Source organism: Chrysochloris asiatica, unplaced genomic scaffold, assembly GCF_000296735.1.
Source record: "Chrysochloris asiatica unplaced genomic scaffold, ChrAsi1.0 scaffold00095, whole genome shotgun sequence".
Classification (NCBI taxonomy): domain Eukaryota; kingdom Metazoa; phylum Chordata; class Mammalia; order Afrosoricida; family Chrysochloridae; genus Chrysochloris; species Chrysochloris asiatica.
The window spans coordinates 1,598,545-1,624,060 of record NW_006408613.1 but is presented as its reverse complement, the minus strand read 5'-3'; the positions used below and the strand labels follow the sequence as shown (position 1 = coordinate 1,624,060).

At 38.4% G+C, this 25,516-nt stretch overlaps 1 protein-coding gene across 1 annotated transcript in view; it reads left to right on the top strand.

The window, feature by feature from the left end:
• Positions 1 to 24,823, top strand: part of TDRP (testis development related protein) — a 73,633-nt gene extending 48,810 nt beyond the window's left edge. Inside the window, exons 2-3 of the mRNA XM_006866709.1 lie at positions 22,450 to 22,553; positions 24,478 to 24,823. Coding sequence (XP_006866771.1) covers positions 22,450 to 22,553; positions 24,478 to 24,823 — 450 coding nt within the window. The remainder of the gene's footprint in view (positions 1 to 22,449; positions 22,554 to 24,477) is intronic.
• Positions 24,824 to 25,516: the final 693 nt, after the last annotated feature.

Sequence of the window (25,516 nt, the reverse complement as noted above, 5' to 3'; positions counted from 1 at the left end):
GGGTAAGAAAGCCAAGTGAAAAATGAGAATAGTGTGTATTTTATTTTTACCGTCTTTGTTTAAGTGATTAAATTTCTGTTTCATAATCTTCTACGTTAGCTCTAAAAGCAATTGCTGGGTTCACTGGCGTTCTTGTTGCTGTGAAAGCTATATTGCTTCTTCGCATGGGAACAAACTTGGCCTTTCACAGAGCAGAAAGATCAGTGGTGGTTGGAGCTGTTATATTATGCAAACTTTGCAAATGTGTGTTGGAGACTTGTATGAGAATATAATAGTGTTACTTTTAGAGGAAAAATGTGGAAACAGCTCAAATGATTATCTGTGGGAGAAGGATAAACACTTGTATAGTCAAAAAGGAAGACTACAAAGGTATAGGTGTATGAATTACAGCTATATACAACATAGATGAATCTGATATGCTTTACAGTGAGCGAGAAGAGCAAGTCCCATAACATTTTTTAAAAGTCAAAGAAATACAGAGAAGATAGGAGAAAGAAAGGGTACATAGATCCATGTTACTGTAGTATTCCTATTTATTGGGTTGGGAAATAGGATCATTGTTGTTCATTACATTTTTATGCTTTGTAATTTAGTATGTGTTGTGTTTGTAACAAAGAATGGGGATGGGAGCATTCAGGGCTCAGGGAATAGCCTTTGTGATAAGTATAAGACCAGAAAGCTTGGTGTGCGTTCCTGGTCTGAGGAAGACGTGTGTGACTGATGGAATGAGTGAGCAGAACATGGTGCAGGCTGAGTCTGGACAAGTCAGCCTTGGCTCAAATTATGCAGTTTTGCATAGCTGACTTCTTGTTTTATTCTAAAGGCATTAAGAAGCGATTGAAGGTTATAATATTTTCCAACAGTATGCAGAAATTTTCTTTCAGTTTTTAATGTCTTTACCTAAAGGAGCTCTTATTTTATCAGGTCTTTGTTGTATTATTATAAGAGCTTTCTAAAGTGTATTTCTTTGCTTCTATTCTTCTGTCTTGCTTTGTATTGTAATACTCCTTAATGACTTCCTCTGACCCTATTTTCTACTAGGAGTTTTATTGTATTATTTTAAGACCTGGAAATATGGGCCTTTTTATATAAGACAACTTTTTTATTGTAAATTGAGTGAAGGTTTACCAACAAGATCATTAGTTTTACATGCAACAAACTGTGTACTTCATTTCATATCAATTATTACAGTCCCCTCCTGGCAACAGCACCTATCCGACTTCCTCCCTGTGGCTCCCCAATTACATAATTGTATTTTAAATATCAAAAATCAATAAAGAAAAATATTTAATATACACATTATGCAAGCCAGCCTCCTGCCCACAGGCACACAGCCTTACTCATTCCACGGGCCTAGAGTTCACAGCTGCTCTGTCTCTCCATACCACCACTTCTGTGTTCTGTGTCACTGCTTTTCTAGGTAGTATCTCACACTCATGTTCTTCCTTCTGGGTGGTCCTGAGAGCCTCTGTTCTCTGGAATGAAAGATTAACTGCTCCCTCCATTTTGTTACAATCTTTTATAATTAGAGTTGTTATAATCACAGTTAATCCTTCTAACAGTTATTCACAGTTGAATCATAAATTCCGATCAGTATTATTCTCTATCTCCTTTCTCCAGGTCCATCTGGCAAAGAGGAAAACTATTCAGTGGGAATGCTACCTTACCCTCCCCCCCCATTTGGAAATTGATCACACTCTTGAAAGAAAGTTTGTAAGCCAGCCACTTCTTGCCTTTATAGACCTCCCCATTTTTTTTTTTTTTAATCTCCAAGTAAGAATTTTTTTATAAGTTTTAAATTCAACAAATCATATACTTTGTTTTATTGCAATGATTATTTGTTGTTGTTGTTGTTAAGTGCCATCGAGTCGGTTCCTGTACATAGTGACCCTGTAACAGGGTTTCCGAGGGTGTAAATCTTTACGGGAGTAGAAAGCCTTATCTTTCTCCCGCGGAGCGGCAGGTAGTTTCGAACCGCTGACCTTATGGTTCACAGCCCGATTCGTAACCACTACGCTACCAGAGCTCCTTACAATGATTATAATCCCCACTATATACCATCAGTTAACCAGTATTTCCCTATTTATTTTAGCTTTTATTTATTTATTTATTTAAACACTCAGGCCTATATAATAATTTGTTCCACCAAGGGGCACATTCTGCAAGTCTGCCTCCTGGCTGCCAACTCTCAGTCCCTCTGTTTCCATGAATCTAAGTCCTCGGCTGCTCCCTTTCTCCTTGTCCCCATCTCTGCCTCCATCTCTGGTGCCGCTGCTTCTCTGGATAAGGTCCCACATTCTGCTTGTGCTCTTCTATCCTTGATGGCCCTATCCTCTGTTTCTGGACTATAAGATTAACTACGCCTCTGTTTTTGTTACAAAACTTACACCTTTACAGTTCTGACAGTTGCAATTAGTCATGATAACAATTACTCACTATTGAATCATAAGAATCTTATCTCTATCTCTTTTTACCAGACCCATCTAGACAAGATTAAAAACTATTCATTGGGAACTCTGTCTTCCCCTACACGCTCTTAAACTAAAATCCCTCTTGAAACCTTGTAAGCCAATCACTTCGTGTCTTTATCGCCCCCTCATTTTAGGTAGCCAATGTCTAAGTTGCCCATCCTTAATCACCCTGTGTATAAAGGGGATACCATTGATACTTGATGTGAAGACTCCTTCCCTCTCAGTTGGTATTTAGAGCTACTACCTCCATGAATTAGAAGCTCTGGTAGCGTAGTGGTTACGAATCGGGCTGTGAACCTCAAGGTCAGCAGTTCGAAACTACCAGCTGATCCACGGAAGAAAGATGAGGCTTTCTGCTCCTGTAAAGATATACAGCCTCGGAAACCCTGTTCAGGGTCGCTATGGGTCGGAACCGACTCAACGGCAATAAACAACAACAACAACCTCTATGAATACAGGTCAAGTTCATCAAATTGTAGCAATTTACCCTCATTTCCTTTGATCAAAAATTATTTTCTTTTTTATCGTCCTCTAGTTAAGTTCTGATTATCAAGCCTAGGTCATTATCAAGGCTGTTATTATTATGTTTTTGGATTATTTTTTAGTGATCATCAAGGCTAGGTTAGATGGGTGCTATCTCCAAGTTTGGGTGTTCTCATGAGTCTCCCCTCCCTTCATATCAGCTGGATGCTTCACTCTCAGCTCTAGACCTCCGTGGCTATGTCCTTGTCCATGGGCTCAGGTGTTCCCAGGTCTCACCACACTTTGGACCAACCAGCCCTTCCTTCCTCTTCTCTCTCTCATTTCCAGATCAGCGGGAGTCTATGGAACGTGGTTGAACTCAGCCGAGTTTCTTCATTGCTGCCTTTCCCTCTCTCTTCCACTCAGTAGTAGACCAATGTGGTCACTATCAAGCTTACATGCCTGCTCATGTGTCCATTTGAGTTTCAGTCTTTGAAGGAGCTTTGTCCTGAAGGGACTTGATTGCTTGCCTTGATGGCTTCCTGGTGAACAAATTGCTTATTCTTGTAGTAGCTTATCATACTGCCATTTTTGTTTAGGGTTTTCCTGATGATATTTCTTTGAAGATGTATCTTCTGTCACTGTAGCTGTTCCAGGCGGGTCTGCTTGTCCTTTGTAGTGGGAATGTTCCACCTCAGAAGGTTCTGGATGGGGCGCAGGATTTCACCTAAGGTCCTATACACTGCAAAGGCTCTGCAAGAGTCCTGTTTAATTGGGCAAATTGTAGAACTGCTTTTAGGTATTCCAATCAGTTATAGGCTGAAGACGGGCTTACAAGCTCTATGTAATCATGTTTCCCCGACATTCTTTTCTATCCCACTCAAGTGTCTATTTTACAATAGTAGTCAAGGGAAACCACTATTCATAAGACAGTCTAGCATCTTAGTATTATTTCCCCTCTTCAGTCTATGCCTTGATCTCTGTATCACAGAGACTTGTCCCAAGTTTGAACATGCATCACTATTTACCTCTGTCCCATTTAGCCCATGGAACCTCTCAGTGTTCCCCTATCTACCTTGTTCTCCCCTCCCCCCTCCTTGTGTATTGCCCTCCCCAACACCTGAACAATGATATGTCTGCTCTTTACCCATGTGGCGCCAGAAGCGAGAGTCTCTCAGGGTTCCCCCACCCACCCATGGAAAAAAATGATAAGAGTAGTGGTATTTCACTACTTCACGGGGATGGAGGGTGCTGGGGGCCTCCCACCTACTCTATACCGCTCATGTCTTTTCACTTTGCCAGATTAGAGTCAAGCTCAACAGGGTCTTTCCCTGCTGCTTATTCTGGCAAGCCTGTTCCCTTGGCTGTGGTTTCACTGGACAGTAGGTAGGGACAGTGGGAGTCGCATTCACCTACTCATGCACATCACTAATTAGATGACAAGGCATTTGGCTATATTAAGAGAGTCATGGTTACTCCCACCATTTACCTGCACATCATTGTATTTTTTCACTTTGACATTCAGAGCACTGGGCAGAAATCACATTGCTACAACACCTGCTGCAGGCTTTCATGATAGAGCCCCTCTTTTGATAGCCAATTTATAAACTGCTTGTCCTTCAGGAAACAAGTTTGTTCCTTGCTTTGAAGAATCCTCCCATTCTGGTTGGAATTTTGAGCACCTGTACCCATAAGCAAAGTCTAGTTCATCAAATTGTAGCAATTTACACTTGTTCCCAGTGCTAATGGGTCGGAACCGACTCGACGGCACTTAACAACAACAACAACAACCCAGTGCTAAACATCTTTATCTTCATCTGGTCAAGTTCTGGTCACCTAGCCATCCAATTGAGGTCAAATGCGTACTAGCTTCATGTCTCTAATGCCATTTACGAACTCTGAAGATGGCTGCATGGGTCTGGACCTTTTCTTCCCCATTTTCTGCTTTATATCAGTTTTTATTGAGCACTTACTGTGCTACTTGCAGGTGGAATGTATTTTCCTAAGTGCTTTACATATACTATTTTCTGAACATAGATACAACACCTAGTTTACAGAGAATAATAGAAATAAAAATTTCAAGGTTATTCTACTAGAGGATAGCAGGATCAGATCGCCTCGTATTGTGACTTTTAGGACTGGCTTGTATGCCACTATATGTCAGAGTTCAGGTGTGACTTTGTAGTATAGGCCACTGGACTTCTAACTGTATGGTTGGCAGTTCAAATCTACCAGTTGCTCCTTGGAAATCCTGTACAGGGTTACTTTTGAGCTGGAACTGACTCAGTGGCACTTAACAATAACAACAACATAATATTGCTAGCTTTTCATAGATAAGTTTCATTTGTTAAGGAAATGTTGGGTGCTTATAACAAACATTAAGTGCTGTCAAGTTTGTTTAGGCTCATATCAACCTTCGATAGGGTTTCCAAGGAGTGACTGGTGGAGTTGAACCACCGATCTTACATTTTAGTGCTTATCCTACAGCGCCACAACAGGACTCCTTATAACAAATTGTTGTTGTGTGCCGTGGAGTCGGTTCCGGCTCATAGCGACCCTGTACAGGGTTTCCAAGGCTGTAAATCTTTACGGGAGCAGAAAGCTTCATCTTTCTCCCACGGAACAGCTGGTAGTTTTGAACTGCTGACCTTTCGGTTTGCAGCCCAATTCGTAACCACTACACTACCAGAGCTCCTTTTATAACAAATAGATTCCCCAAATACAGTGATCAGAAACAAAGAAGTTTCTATTTTGTTTATGGTATAGTTAGGGTAGGTGTTCTGGGACTGTGGTATATAAGTAGTATTTTGATGTTTTTAAATTTGTTGCTGTTGCCTTGTGGCCCAGCATATGGAAACGAATGTATATGGTGCTATTGTTGGGTTGACTGCTGTGTATACTCAATGTGATCAACATGATTGTGTTGTTTACTACTTCTGTGTCTTTGTTGAGTTTGTTTCTAGTTCTGTCCTTCCTTTTGAAAGTGGTGTGTTAAAATTTCCTACTCTGAAGTCCTGGTGTGGTACTTACTGTAGTTGAAGCACTGGACTGATAGCCTGGACTGCTAACTGTGAAGTTGGTGGTTCAGACCCATCAGCTGCTCCTTGGAAATCCACTCAATGACACTTCACGCGCCACACATATTATTGTAGAGTTGTTTATTTCTTACTTTAGTTCTATTAGGGTTTATGTATTTTGACGCTTTTTCATTGGGAACGTAGGTATTTATTATGGTACGTCCTCATGTTCAGTTGACCCTTTAATCATGATATATGATTATGCTGGTGTGGGTTTCCATCTTGTACATAGTTATTCATGGACAGGCTCCTCCTGTTATCCGTCATCAGCTGCATCCATCTAGATGAAGGAGGAAAAGATAAAATATGGAAGCAGTGTCTACTTATTAAAAAAAAGCCCTGACCTAGAAATGGCACATTTACTCCTATATGTAGTCCATTGCCTGGCACTTAATCACATGACTTCACACAATTCTGGGAAGACTGGGAAATGTCTAGTTGCGAAGCTCATGAAGAAGAGAATGGCTTTCCTAAGTAATTGTTGATTCCTTTTCCCTTTTAGATTTATCTTGCCGTCTTCTCTATTTTCCAGTATAGTACTTTGCATGTTTTAAACAAAGTTATGGGAATTGAGAATATGAAAAAATATATATTTTTTAAGTTTTTATTTTTGAGTGTAAGTTGACAGAACAAATCATCTGTCCCACATTCAACAAATATTTTTTTAATTCTAATTTTTTCATCTTAAAATGTCTTGCATTTGTTTCTTTGTACCTTGGCTCTGATTTTCACTTTCCTTCATTTCTTTCTTTTCTTTTTTTTTTTTTAAACTAATCTCAAAGTTGTAGATGCTTATCTATTTTCTTTCCACAGTGCAATAGGAAAACCTGCATCGTTGTGACAACGGAAAATGGCCGTTGTCACATGACTGTGATGTTGTGTCAGAAAGGAAGGTCAGATGAAAAGAGAGGAAAAGGAGGAACAGGGATCATGTGGGGAAAGGAGAGAAAGCCAGAATCACTGGTGCGGAGGTAAAGGAGGCAAGACAGGATGGAGGTTGAGCAAACCAGCAGTGGCTTTCCTACCTTTCTCCAGAAAGTCTTTCTTAAGTCTGCCCTCCCCTTTGCTCAGAGGAATTAAAAGGCCCAGTGGTTGGCATGACTTGAATTCAGTAAGTTGAGGAATGTGTACAGGCTTTGTGAATAGTTTTAGGTTTCATGTGACAGCCTCCAGCTATAGTTATATCCTGCTCCAGGCCCCAGCTGCTCCCTGGATGACCTACTGATTGAGAATTATTCATTGGAGGAATGTTTATGCTTGTTTTATGATTTCTGCACTGTTTAAGTTTGGGCTTTGAGAATAATCTTTTTTTTTTTTTTTTTTTCTGTTTCCTTCTCAAGTCAAGCCTCACTGAAGTATTGATTATAAGATAACACTGGTTTTTGTTAGCTTTTATATTCCCACTGCTGTGATTGAGAAAGATAATCAAAGAACTTTATAGGAAGCACATTGGAGTAGATAGAATCATGCATTAACTTCTGGCAACAGGTTAAGTTACTTGCCCTGAAATATTTCTAGCCAAATAAGTGCTTTTGATTGGAAAGAGTAATGAACTGTCTTTCTTCAGATGGATTACTTTTTCTAGTTTCTTAAAAGCAGGAGAGAAGAGCATCTTAAATATTGTGAAACGTAATATTCATTCTTTTAAGAGATCTCTCCTACAGGAGGTCCAGTAAAATGAACTTGTTATTAAACTTGGTTTAGTACTTAATGACACAGGTATGCATGAATTTGTACAGGGCAGTTAATGCATTTATTGAATTTATTCTTTTCATTTCTTTAGAAACTTGTTGAAAAAAAAGAATATTTGTACTAATGAAGTCTGAACGAGGGCAGTTTTAGGTCTATAGACTTGTTGACTAAGTAAACATACCCATAGTTGTTGAGTTGATTCCAAATCATTGTGACCCTATAGCCCGGGGGTTAGGGATTCCAAGACTGTAATTCTTACAGAAGCAGAATACCACATCTCTCTTGTGGAGAGGCTGGTGGTCTAAACTGCTATTCTTTTGGTTAACAGCTGAATGCTTAAACATTCTAGTCAACTAGTCATCCAATTAGGTCAAATGTGTACTAGCTGCAAGTTTGGGAGTTCACACACACCTCTCTGCACTTCAGACCAGCTGGGCGCTTCACTCTCATTTCTAGCCTACAGTGGCTAGGTCACTTCCCATGAGTGGGCTCAGGGGTTCACACATCTTCTTAAACTTCAGACCAGCCAGCCCTTCCTCTTCTCTCTCTTTCATATCAAGGTCAATGCGTGCCAATGGATCATGGCCAGACTCAAACCATGTCTTCATTTCTGCATTTCCCCCCACTTTCACACACAAGTAGACCCAGATGGTCACCAGCTAGCATACTATACTGCTCACAGGTTCCCCTTGAGTTTCCATTCTAGAAAGGGGTTTTCCCTGATGGACTGACTTTTCTTTCCTTAATGTCTTCAAAGCTAACAGCTTGCTTGCTATTGAAACAGCCAGTCTGCTCTTTTTTTTCAGGTATTTCTTTCAATTTGAATCTTCTGTTTTCCCAGCAGTTCTGGGTTGATCTGCGCTCTCACATACTTATATTGTAGTTTCTAAATGTCGCCGAGTAGGTTCTGACTCATAGTGACTCTGTATGGGTTTTTGATGAGTGAGTGGTGGCTTTGCAGCGTGGACCTTGTGGTTAGCAGTCCAGTGCTTATCGTACAGCACAACTCCATTGTAGAGCTACGTTTACAATATTCCACTTAACAAAACGCTGTGTTGATGGCCATTTAGTTCCTGACCTTTGATATTACACCAAAAAGTAACCCATTGTCACTGAGTCATTTTAAACTCACAGTGACCCTGTAAGATGGTATACAACTGTCCCATAGGGTTCTCAAGACTGTGGTTTTTATGCATGTAGACTGCCACATTGTTCTCTTGCAGAGTAGCTGATGGGTTCAAACCACAGCCTTGGAAACCCTGTCCAGGGTCGCTATGGGTCAGAACCGACTCCACGGCACATAACAACAACAACAACAAAAAATTATCACCAAGGAGCTCTGGTAGCGTAGTGGTTACACATCGGGCTGCTAACCTCAGGGTCAGCAGTTCGAAGTTACCAGCTGTTCCACAGGAGAATGATGAGGCTTTCTGCTCCCGTAAAGATTTACAGCCTCAGAAACCCTGTGCAGGGTCATTATGGGTCGGAACCGACTCCACGGCACATAACCAAACTTTAGGAAAAGCATCCAAACTCTGATATTGCTACTCTTTTGCTGTATGGAGGATAAGTCACCTTAGCTTGCAAATTCCCAAATGAGGAGCATTTCCACATGAGATATTTGGAGAGAATGTTATGTTTAGAGTAAGTGATAGGAAACATTAGCAGTTTTTCATTTAATGTAAGTGGTTTTTGCAGGTATTATTGCTAAATGCCAATCTGACAAATTAGGATGGTCAGCTTAAATACACACAAAACCCCACCCAACTTGGTGGAGGATTGCCACAGGCTCTAATTCAGTTCTAAAAATGGTGATGACCTACTGTGCTCCTGGCATTTCAGTATGGCTTTATATTCTGTAATGTAATACCTAATATTTCCCGCATGTTTTAGATAGAGGGGAAAGGCACAGAAATGCTGAGAGAGTTGCCACGTATCTTATTTTTATCAACCCAGATAGCTTCAAGAGTACTGTTGCCTTGTGTTAATCCATATAAATGCAATACAAAAGAAGGGCTACTCATCTTTGTATTTTCTTTTACAAATATTTGTGACATCACATAATGAATTTGTATGTGTGTCTGAAGTGCCAGGAATCCTGGTGTGGCGCTGTAGGATAGCACTGTACTGTTAAACATGAGCTTGGTTATTTAAGCTGCTCAAACCTACCATCCACTCCTTGGAAACCCTATACATGGTCACTATGAGTTGGAACCGACTTGACAGCACGTAATAGTGACAATGTGTGCATGAAGTGTATCTCTGTGTTCTAAATAGTGTTTTTTAATATCAGGCTGATCTTAAGCAACAGCTGTGCCAAAATCAGGGACAGTCCAGCTCAGTTTAGCAATGGCCTAGTTTATTCCTTTGTACTAAGAAGGCTCCAGCCATGCCTTTGCCGTTCTTGTTTGGACCTTAGTGTTTTTCCTCTATGAGATCAGGGAGTTAGCCTACTTTTTTTTAAAAAATTTGTATACTTTAGAATAAATATTTACTTCAGATTTGTCATTGTTAGGTGCTGTCGAGTTGGTACGACTCATAACAACTTTATGCACAACAGAACGAAACACTGCCTGGTCTTGCATCAACCTCACAATCATTGCTGTGTTTGAACCCATTGCGGCTGCCACTTTGCCAGTCTAGTTGGGCGTCTTCCTCTTTTCTCTGACCCTCCATTTTACCAAGCATAATGTCCTTCTCTAGGGACTGATTCCTCCTGATATATGTTTGAAATATTATGTCAGTATGGTCTATTATGATATGAATACCTCATCAGAATTTTTTCTTTTGCATGATAGCTCTAGTCTTGGGTAAAGGACCTAGGATTTGATTTCACAGTTTGATATGCATGCCTGAACTAGTTTATGAAATCAGTTTTATACAGAATTATAATCTTCTTCATAACTTCAGATTATTTAAACAAAAATTATGACTTTTAAAATTAACAAGTATTAGATAGAAAATCAAGCCATTCTTCCATGCATTTTTATTGCAACATACTTTCAGATTTAGCCTGATCATGGCTTTTGACAGTTTTCCTTTGAGACTGTAGTACAGTGAATTATTTAATGTCTCTTCTAGCCATAGTCTTTGTAAACTCCCAACAAACAACTTTTTTGGTCTCATGGGGCTGAACAAGAGAAGCTGCTGACAGGATTATATGGTTCAGTTGTGAGTGGTTAACAGGGTTCACTCTGATGGTAAAAACCTGAAGCTCTAGCATGTATAAAATAAACCATCTCAGAAACAGGACTGGGAGATCTCATACCTTCAAAGAATAGTAGCCAGGAGCGAAGCATGCCCTTTAGACTCAGAGTTCCCTGCACATTGAACCTTCTTAACCCAGGGACAGGAAGCTATGACATTGGAGAAGTGGCAAAGGAGCAGCAGCTGAACCAGAACCAAGAATCAGAGAGCTCAAGACACAGCAGTGGGTTTCCCAGTCCATAGAGCAAGTAAAGATGAGTGACTTTGGGCAGGAAGCATGCATGCATGTACTTGGAGGGGTGTCTGCAGGTACTTAATTGGGGTGCTAGGTTTGCTGATCCATGGAGCCTAGAGCTCAGTGCCTTCAAATGGAGGCTTATGGTGGAGTGATGTGTCCTGTGGGTGTATATCACCAGTCCTCAAAGAGAGTTAAAACATTGGCTGGGCAGAGAGAGGCTTGCATTTTGGGATGACTGAGGAGAGACTGTCTTGACTTGAAGAACTGTGCCCTGAGCATTTCTGATCCTGCATTGTAACCTGTTAGCCTCCCTCATAAACTCCATAACTGCTAGTATGGAGTCTGAGTTGTGTGGCCATTGTGATGAATAATCTAACCCAGCTGAGGAGTAGAAAGTGCTGCTGCAAGGATGGATGGTATTCATTTTCTTTCCAGAAAATGAAGCTTTGCACACAGGACACTCTAGCGTGAGTGTTCATATTTTGGTGATACTCCTTTCTTTTTAGCTGGGAAAGTTCTCTAATAATTCTGATTTCCATAATCATCAGTAAGATGATAGCAACTAATGGTTAAGCAACTAATGGTTAAGCCTTACCTGCTGACAAAAGGTTGGCACTTCAATCCCATCAGCTGGTCCTAGAAATCTGCTCCCATAAAGATTATAGCCTACAAACCTTTATGGAGCAATTCTAGTCTGTTCTGTAGGGCTGCTGTAAGTGGGAATCACCTTGATAACATAACAAAAATAACATAGTTGTTCTCTCACCAATTTACACACTAAAACTGTACAACCATAGTGCTTTTTATTTGAAAAAAACTGCAGGACACATCTCTTAGCTTTCCCCTGAAGCCTTCCTTAAGTCCCTTCCACATAAAAATTCGATTGTGGAGGAAGTACAGCCAGAATGCTCTGTAGAACCCAGGATGGCAAGACTTTTACATACTTCAGACGTATTATCAAGAGGGACCAGTCCCTGGAAAAGGATATCATGCTTGGTAAAGAGGAAACACCCCCCACGTCCCAGCCAGTGAATGAGATGGATTGACACAGTGGCAGCAACAGTGGGCACAAACATCACAACAGTTGTGAGGGTGACACAAAATGAACTAGGCAGTGTTTCATTCAGTTGTGCATAGGGTTGCCATGAGTCAGAAATGACTGGATAGCACCTATCAACAATAACAACAAAAAAATTTTGGAGTATGAGAGGCTGTTTACACAGAAAATGAAGGCCTCAGCATTTATATAGCTAGTACTGTCTTCAGTCTTCTCTTTTTTTTTTTTCACACAAGAAAGCACATGGTTATAAGGATGTAGAACTTTTTTGTTTATATAGATGAATCATTTGTAGTAAAGCATACACTAAGTCACATGTCTCAAACATAATGACAATATACCCTAATACTGAAGTTGAACTCTGTATCACTGTGGTGTAGTAACAGTGTTTTCCTAAAAAAAAATTGGAATACATTGCCTAGCACAGATTTTGTTTGTTTCTTCTAGCCTTTGAATTCCTGTACCTTTAAAAATTAAAATGCTTTTAATGGCATGGATCTCAACTGGACTTGGAAATGTGGGTTGTGTGGCATACACTGAATTGACCAAAATGAGTTGTGTCCCATTTAAGCAACCCATTAGTTTCTGTTTCTTAAAAATATTTTAATCCAGTGTTTCCTTGCCACATCACACCATATCAGTGGTGTGACACATTAAATTTCAACATTCAGTGGGGAATTATGATGACAGAAAGCTTATAAACCCGCCTTCAGCCTATAACTGATTGGATTTGCCAAAAAAGGACTTAGAATTTGCCCAGGTAAATAGGCTTCTTTTAAATTAAACCTTTGTAGAGTTGGGGCCTTAGGTGGAATCCTGAACCCCACTCAGAACCTTCTGAGTTGGTATATTTCCACTTGAAAAGCCATACCGGCCAACCCAGAACTGCTGGGAGAACAAATGATTCTTATTAACAGAAAGATCTGCAGGGAAAAAGCAGACTGTTTGAATATCAAGTAAGCTTTTGCTTTGGAGGCATCAAGGAAAGAAAAGTAAGCCCATAAGGGAAAACTGACTTCCAGGATCAGTCCTGGACTGTGAACTACAAGGTCAGCAGTTCAAATTCACCAGCTGTTCCTTGGAAACCCTAAGCAGGGTCCAGGTCACTATGAGTCTGAACTGCCTGGACACCAGTTAACAACAACAAGATTGAAACACAAAGAGAACCTATTGAAAGTATAATAGGCTCTCTGGTGACCACCTGGGTCTACTTGTGAGTTAAAGTGGGGGAAATGCAGTAATGAAGACATGGGTTGAGTTTAGCCATGTTCAGTTGGCATCCATTGGCCTTGAGATGAGAGAGAGAAGAGGAAGGACTGGCTGGTTTGAAGTTTAGGAAGATGTGTCAACTCCTGAGCCCATGGACACTGATCTAGTCCCTGCGGGCTATGGTTGACAGTGAAGCACCCAGCTGGTCTGAAGTGCAGGGAGGTGTGTGTGAACCCTCAAACTTGCAGCTAGTACACATTTGACCTAGCTTGGATGGCTAGTTGATCACAACTCGAACCAAGGAAGATTAAAGATGTTTGATACTGAGAAAAAGCACAAATTGCTACAATTTGGCCAACTAGACTTTTGCCTATGAATGCAGTGAACTCAAAATTCTGTCCAGAATGGAAGGATTCTTCATATTAAGGAAGCACCTGGTTTCCTCAGTTTATTGGGTTCATAGGGGCGAGAAATTTATACATTGACTATGGGGAGTTGTTATAAAGGTATGAAGTGTCTGGCTTACAAGCTTTTATGAGTATGCTTAGTTGCGGAATGAGTGGGGGAAGAAAGAGTCATAGAGTACAGAAAGAATAAGAAAACAAGATCCTTCAATATAGTATCTATAAGAGACATATAAAAAAGATGGGGACAGTCATTATCCATCAACAGAAGAATGGCTAAACAAACTCTAGTACATACACACAATGGAATACTACAAAATGCTGAAGAATAATGGTGAGTTGGTGAAACACTTCACAGTGTGGTTAAACTGGATGGCATTATGCTTAATGAAATTAGTCAATCCCAAAAGTACAAATAGTGTATGAGACCAGTGTTGTAAAAAGTAAAGCAAAAAAAAAGATTTTCTTGATAATAGAATCAATCTATGATGGTTACAGCGGAGAAGGGAAATTAATCATGGAATAAAGGGTAACACATGTTAACATGGGTGACAGGTCAGGCAATATATAACCAAGGAAGGTTAGCAGAGGAAAGATGAAGGTAACTGGAGATACAGTGAGGAATGCAATAGATAAAATGAATAGAGGTAATTGCTATTAACTGTTGATACATGGAGGGGATTGCAACCATGTAGCAAAGCAAAGTTAATATATGGTTTGTTAAATGTAAAACTGATTTTCTTTGTAAACCTTCACTCAATTCACAATAAAAAGTTGCAAAAAGGATTTTAACATTCAATTTAATGTAATTTTTTTTTTTTTACTCTGAAAAATTTGTGTTTTGATCAGCTATTTGATCCAAGGTTCTGTTTAGTTGCCTTAGTGACAGGTAATTATTGCTTTCTCACAATAGAGAAGTAACATAAGCAACCCTTCCGATAGCTTGGTGTTACATATGAAGTCAGAAGCATTTGATATGAGAAATGTGTATTTGTTTCATTTAAATATAATATTTAAGTTAGAATTTTACATTTAAGGAAAAGTAGGATAGAATGCAAATTATGCTATACCTTGGTCATTAAGTAACTTTGGGGCATTTATTCAAAAATTTTAAAAGACAAATTATGAGACTAAGTTTGAAGGGTGGCGTGTTAGAAACATTTAACTTGGTAAAAACTATCACTAGTCTAAAGAGATGCAGTTAGGCAGTTTCACTGTTTTTGGTTTTCAGGTTTTCAGGATCTCATACAGTATATCCCTCTGTTTTGTGCTCATAGAGACTTGTAGGGCTGGCCTGGACTGTAGATGAGAAGATCTCTAATGTTTACCAGTTGATGCATTGCCAGATACCAAATGGTCATCTAGCCTCTGTCTGAGCTGAATATGTTTTGTGTTAAATTTACACTTAATCTTTCCAACAGATATACTTTTGATAAATTATGGGTTATTTCATTTTCATTTTAGTATTTCTTAATTTTTTTATTTGGAACATGAAATAATTTATGGTAGCTGAAGTATTATTAAAAGGGAAAAACATATATATTCTTTGTTGTTCTGTGCTGACACATCGTTTTTAGCCAATTTATTCAATACCACTCAGAGTTTTAAAAAAAACGACATCGTAATTCTCTTCATTTGTGGCTGTCATGTTCTCCTGGAATCTAATCCTAGTTTTAAAGAATTTTTGCTCCTGATTATGCTAACTACTCTCCAGGAATATTTGGGTTATTAGTGCTTTTCAAAAGAGTGTGCTCTACATGTCCTTTGTTTTCTGAAGATGACAATTTCATTTATCCCACACACTGCTAGTAGTGCTTCTATTTAACACAGACCATTGGACAACATCTTTGATACCCCGTAAGTAAAGTTTTACTAAAGGTAATACAGAAACAGCTGCAAGCATACATTGACAGAGAACTTCCAGAGATTCAAGCTGGATTCAGAAGAGAACTTGGAATGAGGGATATCATAACTGTTGTCCGATGGATCCTTGGCTGAAAGCAAAGAATGTCAGAAAGATGTTTACCTGTGCTTTATTGATTACACAAAGGCTTTTGATTGTGTGGATCATGACAAACTATGGACAACATTGTGAAGTATGAGTATTCCAGAACACTTAATTGTGCTCATTAGGAATCTGTACCTGGACCAAAATGTAATTGATCGAACAGAACATGGGAACACTGGATCATTTAAAATTAAGGTGTGCGACAGGGTTGTATTCTTTCATTATACTTATTTAACCTGTATGCTGAACAACTAATATGAGAAGCTGGGTTCTATGAAGAAAAACGTGGCATCAGGATTGGGGGAAGACTCATTAACAACCTGCAATATGCAGATGATACAACCTTGCTTGCTGAAAATGAAAATAATAAATTAAAACATTTATAGATGAAGATCAAAGAGCACAGCCTTTGGTATGGATTACATCTCAATGTAAAGAAAACAAAATTCCTCACCACTAAACCAATAAACAACATTCTTATCAATGGAGAAAAGATTCAAGTTTTCATGGTCTTCATTCTTCTTGGATCAACTATCAACACTCACGGAAGCAGCAGTCAAGAAATCAAACAACGTAGACATACTGCATTAGGCAAATCTGCTGCACAAGACCTTTTTAAAGAGTTGAAGAGCAAAGATGTCACCTTGAAGACTAAGGTGTGCCTGACCCAAGCCATGGTATTTTCAATAACCTCAGATGCATGCGAAAGCTGGACAGAATAAGGAAGACTATAGAAGAATTGATGCTTTTGAGTTGTGGTGTTGGAGGAGAATATTGAAAGTGCGATGGGCTGCCAAAGAACCAATAGATCCACTTTGGAAGAAGTGCAGCCGGAGTGCTCCTTGGAGGCCAAGATCGCTTCGTCTCTCATACTTTGGACATATTGTCAGGAGGGACCAGTCACTGGAGAAGTATACCATGTTTGGTAAAATTGAGGGTCAGAGAAAAAGAGGAAGACCCCCAACAAGATGGATTGGCCAACTGGCAGCATCGATGGACTCAAGCATGGCAACAGCAGTGAGGTTGGCCCAGGATGGGGCAGTGTTTTGTTCTGCTGTGCATAAGGTTGCTATGAGTACCGACTCGATGGCACCCAACAACAACAACAACAACATATTTAATCCAACACAGGAAAATGTTCATGTCCATGTTTAGTGGCCTGCTCATTGGGACTTCCTTGAGAATGGTGTTTGTGAAGAATAACTTCAGTGATTTAAGAGCAGTATAGTTAGGATGTGAACCTCTACTAGGAATTGTTTGGTAGCTGCATTCACATCTACTTATGAAATTTCCATGTTTTCCCTTGGGGGATGCCCCACATATAAACAGAAGATTTAAGGTAAAGCTTAGTTTTTGTTGACTTCAGAAATTTGAACATGTGTCCAATTAATTGGTTTTGAGCTTTGATGTAATCTTTCCTGATCATTAAGCCCAGCTGTGAGTATTACACGCTCTCGGAGAGCAATACCTGTCCTATGTATGGAGAAGTTAGTGAATATTGCTGAGATATTGCCATCTTCTCTAAGCTCTAAGTGATTCTCATTTGCCTTATGTTATATGTATTTTACCTCTTAGAACTCCTTACTGCATTTGTTTATGCATGCACTATCTTTTATTGTTACAATTTCACTCTATTGCAATCAGTTTCAGAGAGAAAGAAAAGTTCCTTTGTTCTTTCTTTGATTTCTTTGGGGGCGTTGAAGAGGTGTACTGTGTTACAGCAATGAACTGTAAGTCTGCTTTTTGGTATTTTCAGCCCTCTTGCTATGAATTGCAGCATTAGGATAGGGATATCAGTGAGTCTCAGTTATGGGGTGTAATCAGTGGGAGTCAGGCAGCAGGAGGAGGATCTCAAATGCTGAGCTTGAATGTAGAGCCCTGGGGGTAGAGTCCTTACAGATTCTGAATCTGGTAATTTAGAAATGAAGTAACTGCCATCGACAGAAATGAAACTGTTTTCAAAATCCTCTGGGAGCTTTTGGAAAGCTTGTGCGTGAGAAGACAGTGAAAAACTGTGAATGAAAATTTTCTTACCACACAGGAAGTCAGTATGAATAGATACTGAAATTGAGAGGAAATAGGAAATAAAAACACAGTTTTTAGCACTGACACATAATTTAGTGTGATACCTAATCACTTCATTTAGCATCAACAAATATTTAGTGTGAAACTCAATACACTTCCATTCTATTTAAAAATATTAAATGTTTACGTACTTTGATGTAATAGGCATTTTAGAGGATTTGTTGTTAAATGCTGTTGAGTCTGTTCAGAGGATATATGGATTTACAATACTATTTTCCCTCAAATCATCTCTGGAATTAAGATTAACTGTATACGTTACAAGGATCTTTCAGTCTTAGGAAATTGGCAAGATGTACATGAAATGCAGAACAAGAGCTATGTCTGTATATAAAGAACAGTCCTGTCAGGGAATGGGTTTTTAATCCAAGCTGTACAATCTCTGGAAGGGAAACTAAAGGCCTTTCAGTTGATCTTTTCCTAAACGTCATCAACCTTCAGTGGGCCAGCTTGTTAAATACATTCTAACCATAATACCAGTTGTTTTCATCTTTGGACAGCTCTGAGTATCAGAAAGCTTTTGAACAGTGAGATCTGTCTTCTTCTTTCATCTGTTTGTCTATTTAAGCCTCTTAGAATCATAATAAAATGTTTTTCTTTTCTTTGTGACAGTCCTTCAAGATGTGAAGATAGCAGTCTGTCTCCTCTTTCAGTTAAATAATCTTCAGCCCCAGTTGTTTCTTAACGTGACTGACATACTTTCCAAATTTCCTCACCTTCTCAGTGATTTTGTACACAGTAACTTCTGATTTATGAATATTCATTTTAAATTGTACTTTCAGTTATTCAGGTATGGCTTAACCCACAACACACAGTAAGACTGTATTTTAGTTGTGATAGGTGGCAGTGGCTCGGAACAGCCTGAGTGGTATGTACAGGTGTGACGCTGCTGACCTGTTTACACTTATTTATTAATTGGGACTAGATCTCCTCCTCGTGATAGAGAGAAACATGAACCCTTCTTTTGAGTAAGTGGTTCCAAAGAGCAAGCAGTTCACATCTTTCTCTTTTTTCCTACTTTTTCCTCTGTAGTGTGAGGCCCTTTAGGAGCAGGTCCTGAGCCTGCTGTATCACAGTAACTGGTTGTGTGGGGTGAAAAGCAGGGAAAAGACCACTACAGAGAGATGATGTTAAAAACACACTATGTAGAAGAGGTGTTGGACTTATTTGTATCTCTCATAACTCCTTTCACTCTCACGTGTCACCTTGGTCCCGTTTTGTGAGATTCATATCCTTCACCTATAATAGTGGGGTGAGGGTGCAGGAGAAAAGCTGCATTGCTATTAATGCAGCCAGTTTTTTGTTTCATTATTTTACTATGCACTTTCTGATAATACTGTCCTCCACCCCCAGAAAAGTCTGTTAATAGATCTACTGTACCATCAAAGAGATCTGTATGTATGAATGTAGGTACATATAACAGAGTGTTTCATATAGTAAAATATAAAAACATACACTAAAGCAATATTGTTGTGGCTGTTACTAAGTGCCGTCAAGTTGGTCCTGACTCATAGCTACCCTGTATAGAGTTTCGGAGGAGCAGCTGGTGAGTTTGAACCGCTGACCTTGCAGCTCAAACTGATCATGCAGTGCTTTATGCAACAGTGTTACACCAGCACTCCAAATGAAAATGCATGTAGAACAATTTATATAATAAAATATATCATCTAAACAATCTGCATTCTTTTTTACTATATATGATATAACTTAACATGAAAAAAGACTAACCTTTCATAACAACTACAGAATGACGTACATGGCAGCATCAACCTGAACTCATTCGACAAATGAAAGAGTCAAGAACAGAATAAAATTATAAGAACAGAGGATCTGGGAGGTCAGTCTATGATCAAAACAATTACAATGTGAAAAAAGGTAAACACAGAAGAACAGAGATCCAGGTGGTGGGAAGGTCAGGTAGATTACTGGATAAAACAGATTATCTTAAATGGAGGGAAGAACTAATGGAATATAAGGTAACCACAATGGGGTTGGAGTGGGGGGGTTATTTTGGGTGTTGGGGAGGGCAATACAAGAAGGGGGGAGGAGGCAGAAGAACAAGATAGATAGGGGAACACTGAGACAGGTTTGCATGGACTAGTGGGAAGAGATAAATAGTGATGCATACTCAAACTTGGAACAACAGGGCTCTGGGATACAGAGATCTAGGTATAGCTTGAAGAGGGTAAATAATACTAAAATCCTTGACTACCTTATGAATATTAGTTTCCCTTGCCTAGTATTGTAAAATAAACACTTGAGTGGTATAGAAAGGAATGTTGGGAAACATGATTAGAGAAAACTTGTAAGCACGTCTTCAGCCTATAACTGATTGGAATACCTCAAAGGAGTTCTACAACTTGCTCAGTGAAATAGGCCTTGTGCAAAGCCTTTACAGAGTATAGGACCTTAGGTGGAATCCTGCCTCCCATCCACAACCTTGTGAGATGAGACATTCCCACTAGAAAGGACAAGCACACTGGAACAGCTACAGTGACAGAAGATACATCTTCATGATGAACCTGACCTATACTCAGAGCGGTAGTTACTCTAAATACCAACAGAGAGGGAAAGAGTCTTCAAATCAAGTATCAATGCTATCTGCTCTGTGCACAGGGTAGATAGGGACAGGCAACTTAGACACTGGCTATCTAAAATGAGGGGGCAATAAAGGCACAAAGTGACTGGCTTACAAGGTTTCAAGAGGGAGCTTAGTTAAGAGTATTGGGGGGAAAGAAAGAGTCCCCCCCCGAATAGTTATCATATTGTTTGAACCAGAAGGTTGGCAGTTCAAGCTAACCTGTTGCTCCTTGGACACCCTATACAGGGTCACTATGGGTCAGAACCGGCTCAAAGGCAATTAACAACAACAACAATTAGCACAAACAAAAATGTATCATTGTTGAATTACAACATATATGCTAATTTGGATCATATTATAAATGCTATTTTGTTTTAAGTTATTTAATTTTTCTTGAATAGAAGAAAAAACAAGGAATAATTAATTATACTTTCTGTATATATTGTATATTACCAGAAGTATACTTCTTAAAAGATAGTTCTGAAATTAAGAAATAAAGATTATGAAACACTAAGAGGTAGGTCAGACAATAATTTTTTAAAAATAAACTCTTAATTTTAGAAAACATAACTTGATGTCCTCTGTGAAAGAAGAGATACTTGGCACTTTCCGCCCTTGATTTACTCTCCTCCTTTTTCCTGTTCTTTGTTGTATCCAAACATATTTCTCAAAATATATTTTCTAAAAATATATTTTCCAAAGTTTTAATGAACTCATTAATGTGGCAACCAGAAGATGACAAAGCTAGTTTAAAGGGGAGGGCATGGGAAATTGATTTTTATATAGACTATGAAGGGTACAGAAGGCTGATGGGTAGGAGAGCAGACTGAAATAATATTGCTACATGAGATACTCAGCTGGTGAATAACCTAGGGACAATGAGACCAGAACTTTGGGGTTATCTTCTCTCCAGACAGAAACAACTTCAGTCTCTACTAGTAAAGGCATCATTCATATCCTAATAGTTTTCTGCCAGTTAAGATTCAACTTTATAGTTATTAATGTTGTTAAGTCCCTTATTGAATCATTTAGTGCTCACAGAAGACCCTGTGTTTAACAGAATGAAACTGCCAGGTCCTGAGCCATTCTCACAAGTTGTAAATAACAATGCAGATGCTCCCCTAGTCAGATGGCACTTTAGGTGGGGATTGTAAGATGCAGTGATTTAGTATGACTTTGAAGTTCACTTAGTAATCTTTAAATGTGTTTTAAACATTTTTGTTTTTGCTTCTAAGTGCCTTTCAGTAGGTTCAGACTCATAGCGACCTTGTATGGGGTTTCCAAGGAGTGGCTGGTGGGTTTGAACCCCACCACCTTGCAGTTCAAGCTGACTTTGCCAGTCCAGTGCTTTATTGTACAACACCACACCAGGACACCTTTTATTTGTTACAAAGGTTTATATTATTTACATTATTCAGTAACAAAATATACTTCTTTTAGTATAGTTCTATTTGTAAATAGATTTTATGCTCATGGCTAGTTTTTGTCATAGTTCTTTAATTCCTGTACTTTTTATTTTGATTCATTCTTAGATTTGCTCTATTTCATCATTAAGTGATTTTCTTTTTCTAAGAAGATCATATTTTTTATAATATAATTAAAGTCTGCTTATTATTTTTAAATTTGGATGGGTAAAACAGAAAATAGTCTCAAATCACACTTTTAATTACATTCTAGCAGTACATGTTGAAAGTTTGCCACTAGCCTGATACATTCCCCATTTTAAGTGGTTGGCTTTTTTTTTCTCACAAGTAATTTTTCAGCATCATTGATAAGTTACTAGTGCTGTAATACACTAACATTTAAGATCACTGGTAGCTAATGAAAAATTTTTATAACTGTGTGCAAGTAGAGCCAGGTAAGAGGAAATCTATGCCAGTTTCTTTTCTAAATTTTAGTTTTATAATTATTGGAATACAAAATTGTTATCTATTCACTGCATTTTGTTAACTTTTTATTAGGTTCAAGGAACAAGTTTTCGAGGTTGGAAAGAAGTTACTTCTCTGTTTAATAAGGATGATGAACAACATCTACTAGAAAGATGTAAATCTCCCAAGTCTAAAGGGTAAGTCATAAGTGCTTAAAGAAAATGATTATTTCACAGGATAAATGAAATCACTAAAAAGAACAAAAATCAAACCCTCTGACATCTAGCCGGTTGTGGCTCATAATGACTCTATAGGACAGAGTAGACCTGCTCCATAAGGTTTCCCAGTCTGTAAATACTTCCGGAAGTAGACAGCCTCATTTTTCTCCCACAGAGTGACTGGTGGGTTTGAACCACCACAACATCCCAGTGCTCAACCCACCACACCACCAGGGCTCCTCAGGAAGGTGGAAGACGATTGTTTAAACAGTATAAATAAAGCTTATTTTTATATAAAGATGCCATTGGGTTACTTGGCAAATCAATCTTCTGTAGTTAAGAATATAAAAGAGTGGTTGGTAAACTGTTAAAGATTTTTGAAAAATTTATATATATACTGGCATACTGCTACTTTATTAATAAAAACTAAGTAACTACCAATTAGTATCAATAATGGTATAGTTAACCAAGTGTTATGAAGAGTGTTTGAATTAGAAGATGAGTTTTGGTGAGCCTATAAGTAAAGAATCGACTTTTGTTTGAAGAGAGAAGAATACCTTGGGAATACTTTTCTGCAGTTACTAGGTAGGTGTATGATCTTTTTATTTTCTCTGACTGAGTGCATCTGACTTAACCCATATTCTTTTTAAATAGAGAGCAATATAAAATAGTTCTTTCTGCTGTCAGGATGATCTAATAATACATTAATGCTTTTCAAGTTTGACTGTGTATTAGAATCTTCTGTGGGGCTGTTAAAAAATACTTATGCCCTGTCCCTACCTCAGACCAGTTAAACTAGAGTCTTTGAAAAGCTTGGACATTGGTACTTAAAAATGTTTCCCAGGTGATTCATGTACAGTCATGGTTGAGAAACACAGATCTAGATGACACTGTGCACAGCCATTTTTTTACAATGATCTTTCCTCATTTGTAGTATACAGTCACTCCTTAGTATCCGGGGATTGGTGCCAGGACACCCCCCAACCTCCCCAGTGTCAAAATCAGTGAATGCTGAAGTCCCTTACACAAGTGTAAAATGGCTTAGTATTTGCATATAACCACACATGTACTATAAATCATCTGTAGTATACTGATGTGGTGCTGTGAGTTAATGCACTAGACTGCAAAGTTGGTTTGAACTGCAAGGTGGGTGGGTCAAGCTCACCAGTCGTTTCTTGGAAACTGTACAGGCTTGCTTTGGGTCGGAATCAACTCGATGGCACTTAACAACAACAAGCATACTTATACCTAATACAATATAAATATGTACATAGTGCTTTAAATTTCTTCTTGACATTTGAGGAATTGCCTTGACCATTTAATTAGTCCCCTGGTCCCCAAGATTTTTGAACTATAATTTGTTGAATCTGAAAAACGGAAATCCATGGCTATGAAGGACTGTACCTTCATTTCCTTTTTCTAATAGAAAGTGTGATGGATATTATTTTTTGTCTAGGAAATTACCTGTGAAATGCTTGAGATTAGTTTGCTGTATGAGTAGCCCTATTGAAAATCTGTTTTGATCAGGGGAGTCATTCCCTTGTCCCTGTATGTCTGAATCTGGACCCTCAGTTGTCATATATTTATTTTCTTGAAACCTGAGCAATGCCTTTCCTGTTGTCTTTCTATAATTATGTTGTTTTGTCGGATAACTAGTTCTTTGCTTATGTAATTAGAAATGGTATTCTGCAAAAAATAGGGCATATACCAGTTTTATTAACATGTTATGACACTAATTTTTCTTATTCATCTTAGTGTTTTAATTTACATATGAAGATTTGTGTTAACTTTTTAAAACAATTTAAATTTCTTTATAAGGAACTTTTAAGTGTACCAAAGTGACACAGATTGAAGCTCTTAAAATTACTGGATCTTGAAAACCTAACACTTTCCTCTTCTATAGAACTAATTTACGGTTAAAAGAAGAGTTGAAGACAGAGAAGAAATCTGGATTTTGGGACAATTTGGTCTTAAAACAGAATACACAGTCTAAGAAACCAGATGAGATTGAAGGTTGGGAACCTCCAAAACTTGCTCCTGAAGATGTAGCAGCGGATTCAGGTGACACCATGAGTGACCATTTGTCTTGGCCAGGCTGGGAAGATGATACTAAAGGCTCTACTAAGTATACTACGCTGGCCAGCTCAGGAAATAGCTCCAGATGGAGCATCAAGTCAGCTGGAAAGTTGGTTAGTATTAGACGACAAAGCAAAGGTAATCTTACTGATAACTGGGAAGAATTAGAATGAAAGTGTGAAAGGAAATACTATACAAAAATAAAAGTCCATTGTTTCCATATATTTTCAAACCAAAATTTGCCTATTATTGCACCTTTGTATTTCATTTTGTTAAGAGATTCTTAGAGTTTGCTGTATCATGGTTGTTTCTTTTAATGAGTTAAGTTGTTTAGTCTGTTTCTCACATTAAAAAGAGTAGAGAACTACTTTGTGCCTATATTTCACAATTGAATTTTTATTTTCATATTGCTGAATTTTGCAATTTCCAGGCATACTGTGATTCCTTAGTAAAGATATACAGGGGTTGTAAATTTGATTGCCTTATTACAGAAGTTTCCATTTCTTATAATCCATATTTTGCTGAAACTGGAGATGTGAATTTTTGATGCTATCCTATATGATAATAGTAATGATTTGCCTTTGCCACAATACTGTTTTCATGCCATTCATGCTCTTTAATTGCTTTAGAATTCACATACCTTTGTCCTGCATGCAGTATATATGAAAAATCTATGAAACACAAGAATGTAGCTGTTATGCAATTCTACTGTCAGAAACTTGATACCCAGGTGACTAAATGAATCTTCCAAAGGTTATATTAAATGTTTAATTTAGCAAATTCAAATTTTTCCTTTTTAAATTAAAAACATGTGAACAAATTAGGTACTGGAAAAACAAAGGTTATCTTTGAGTATAAAATATCAA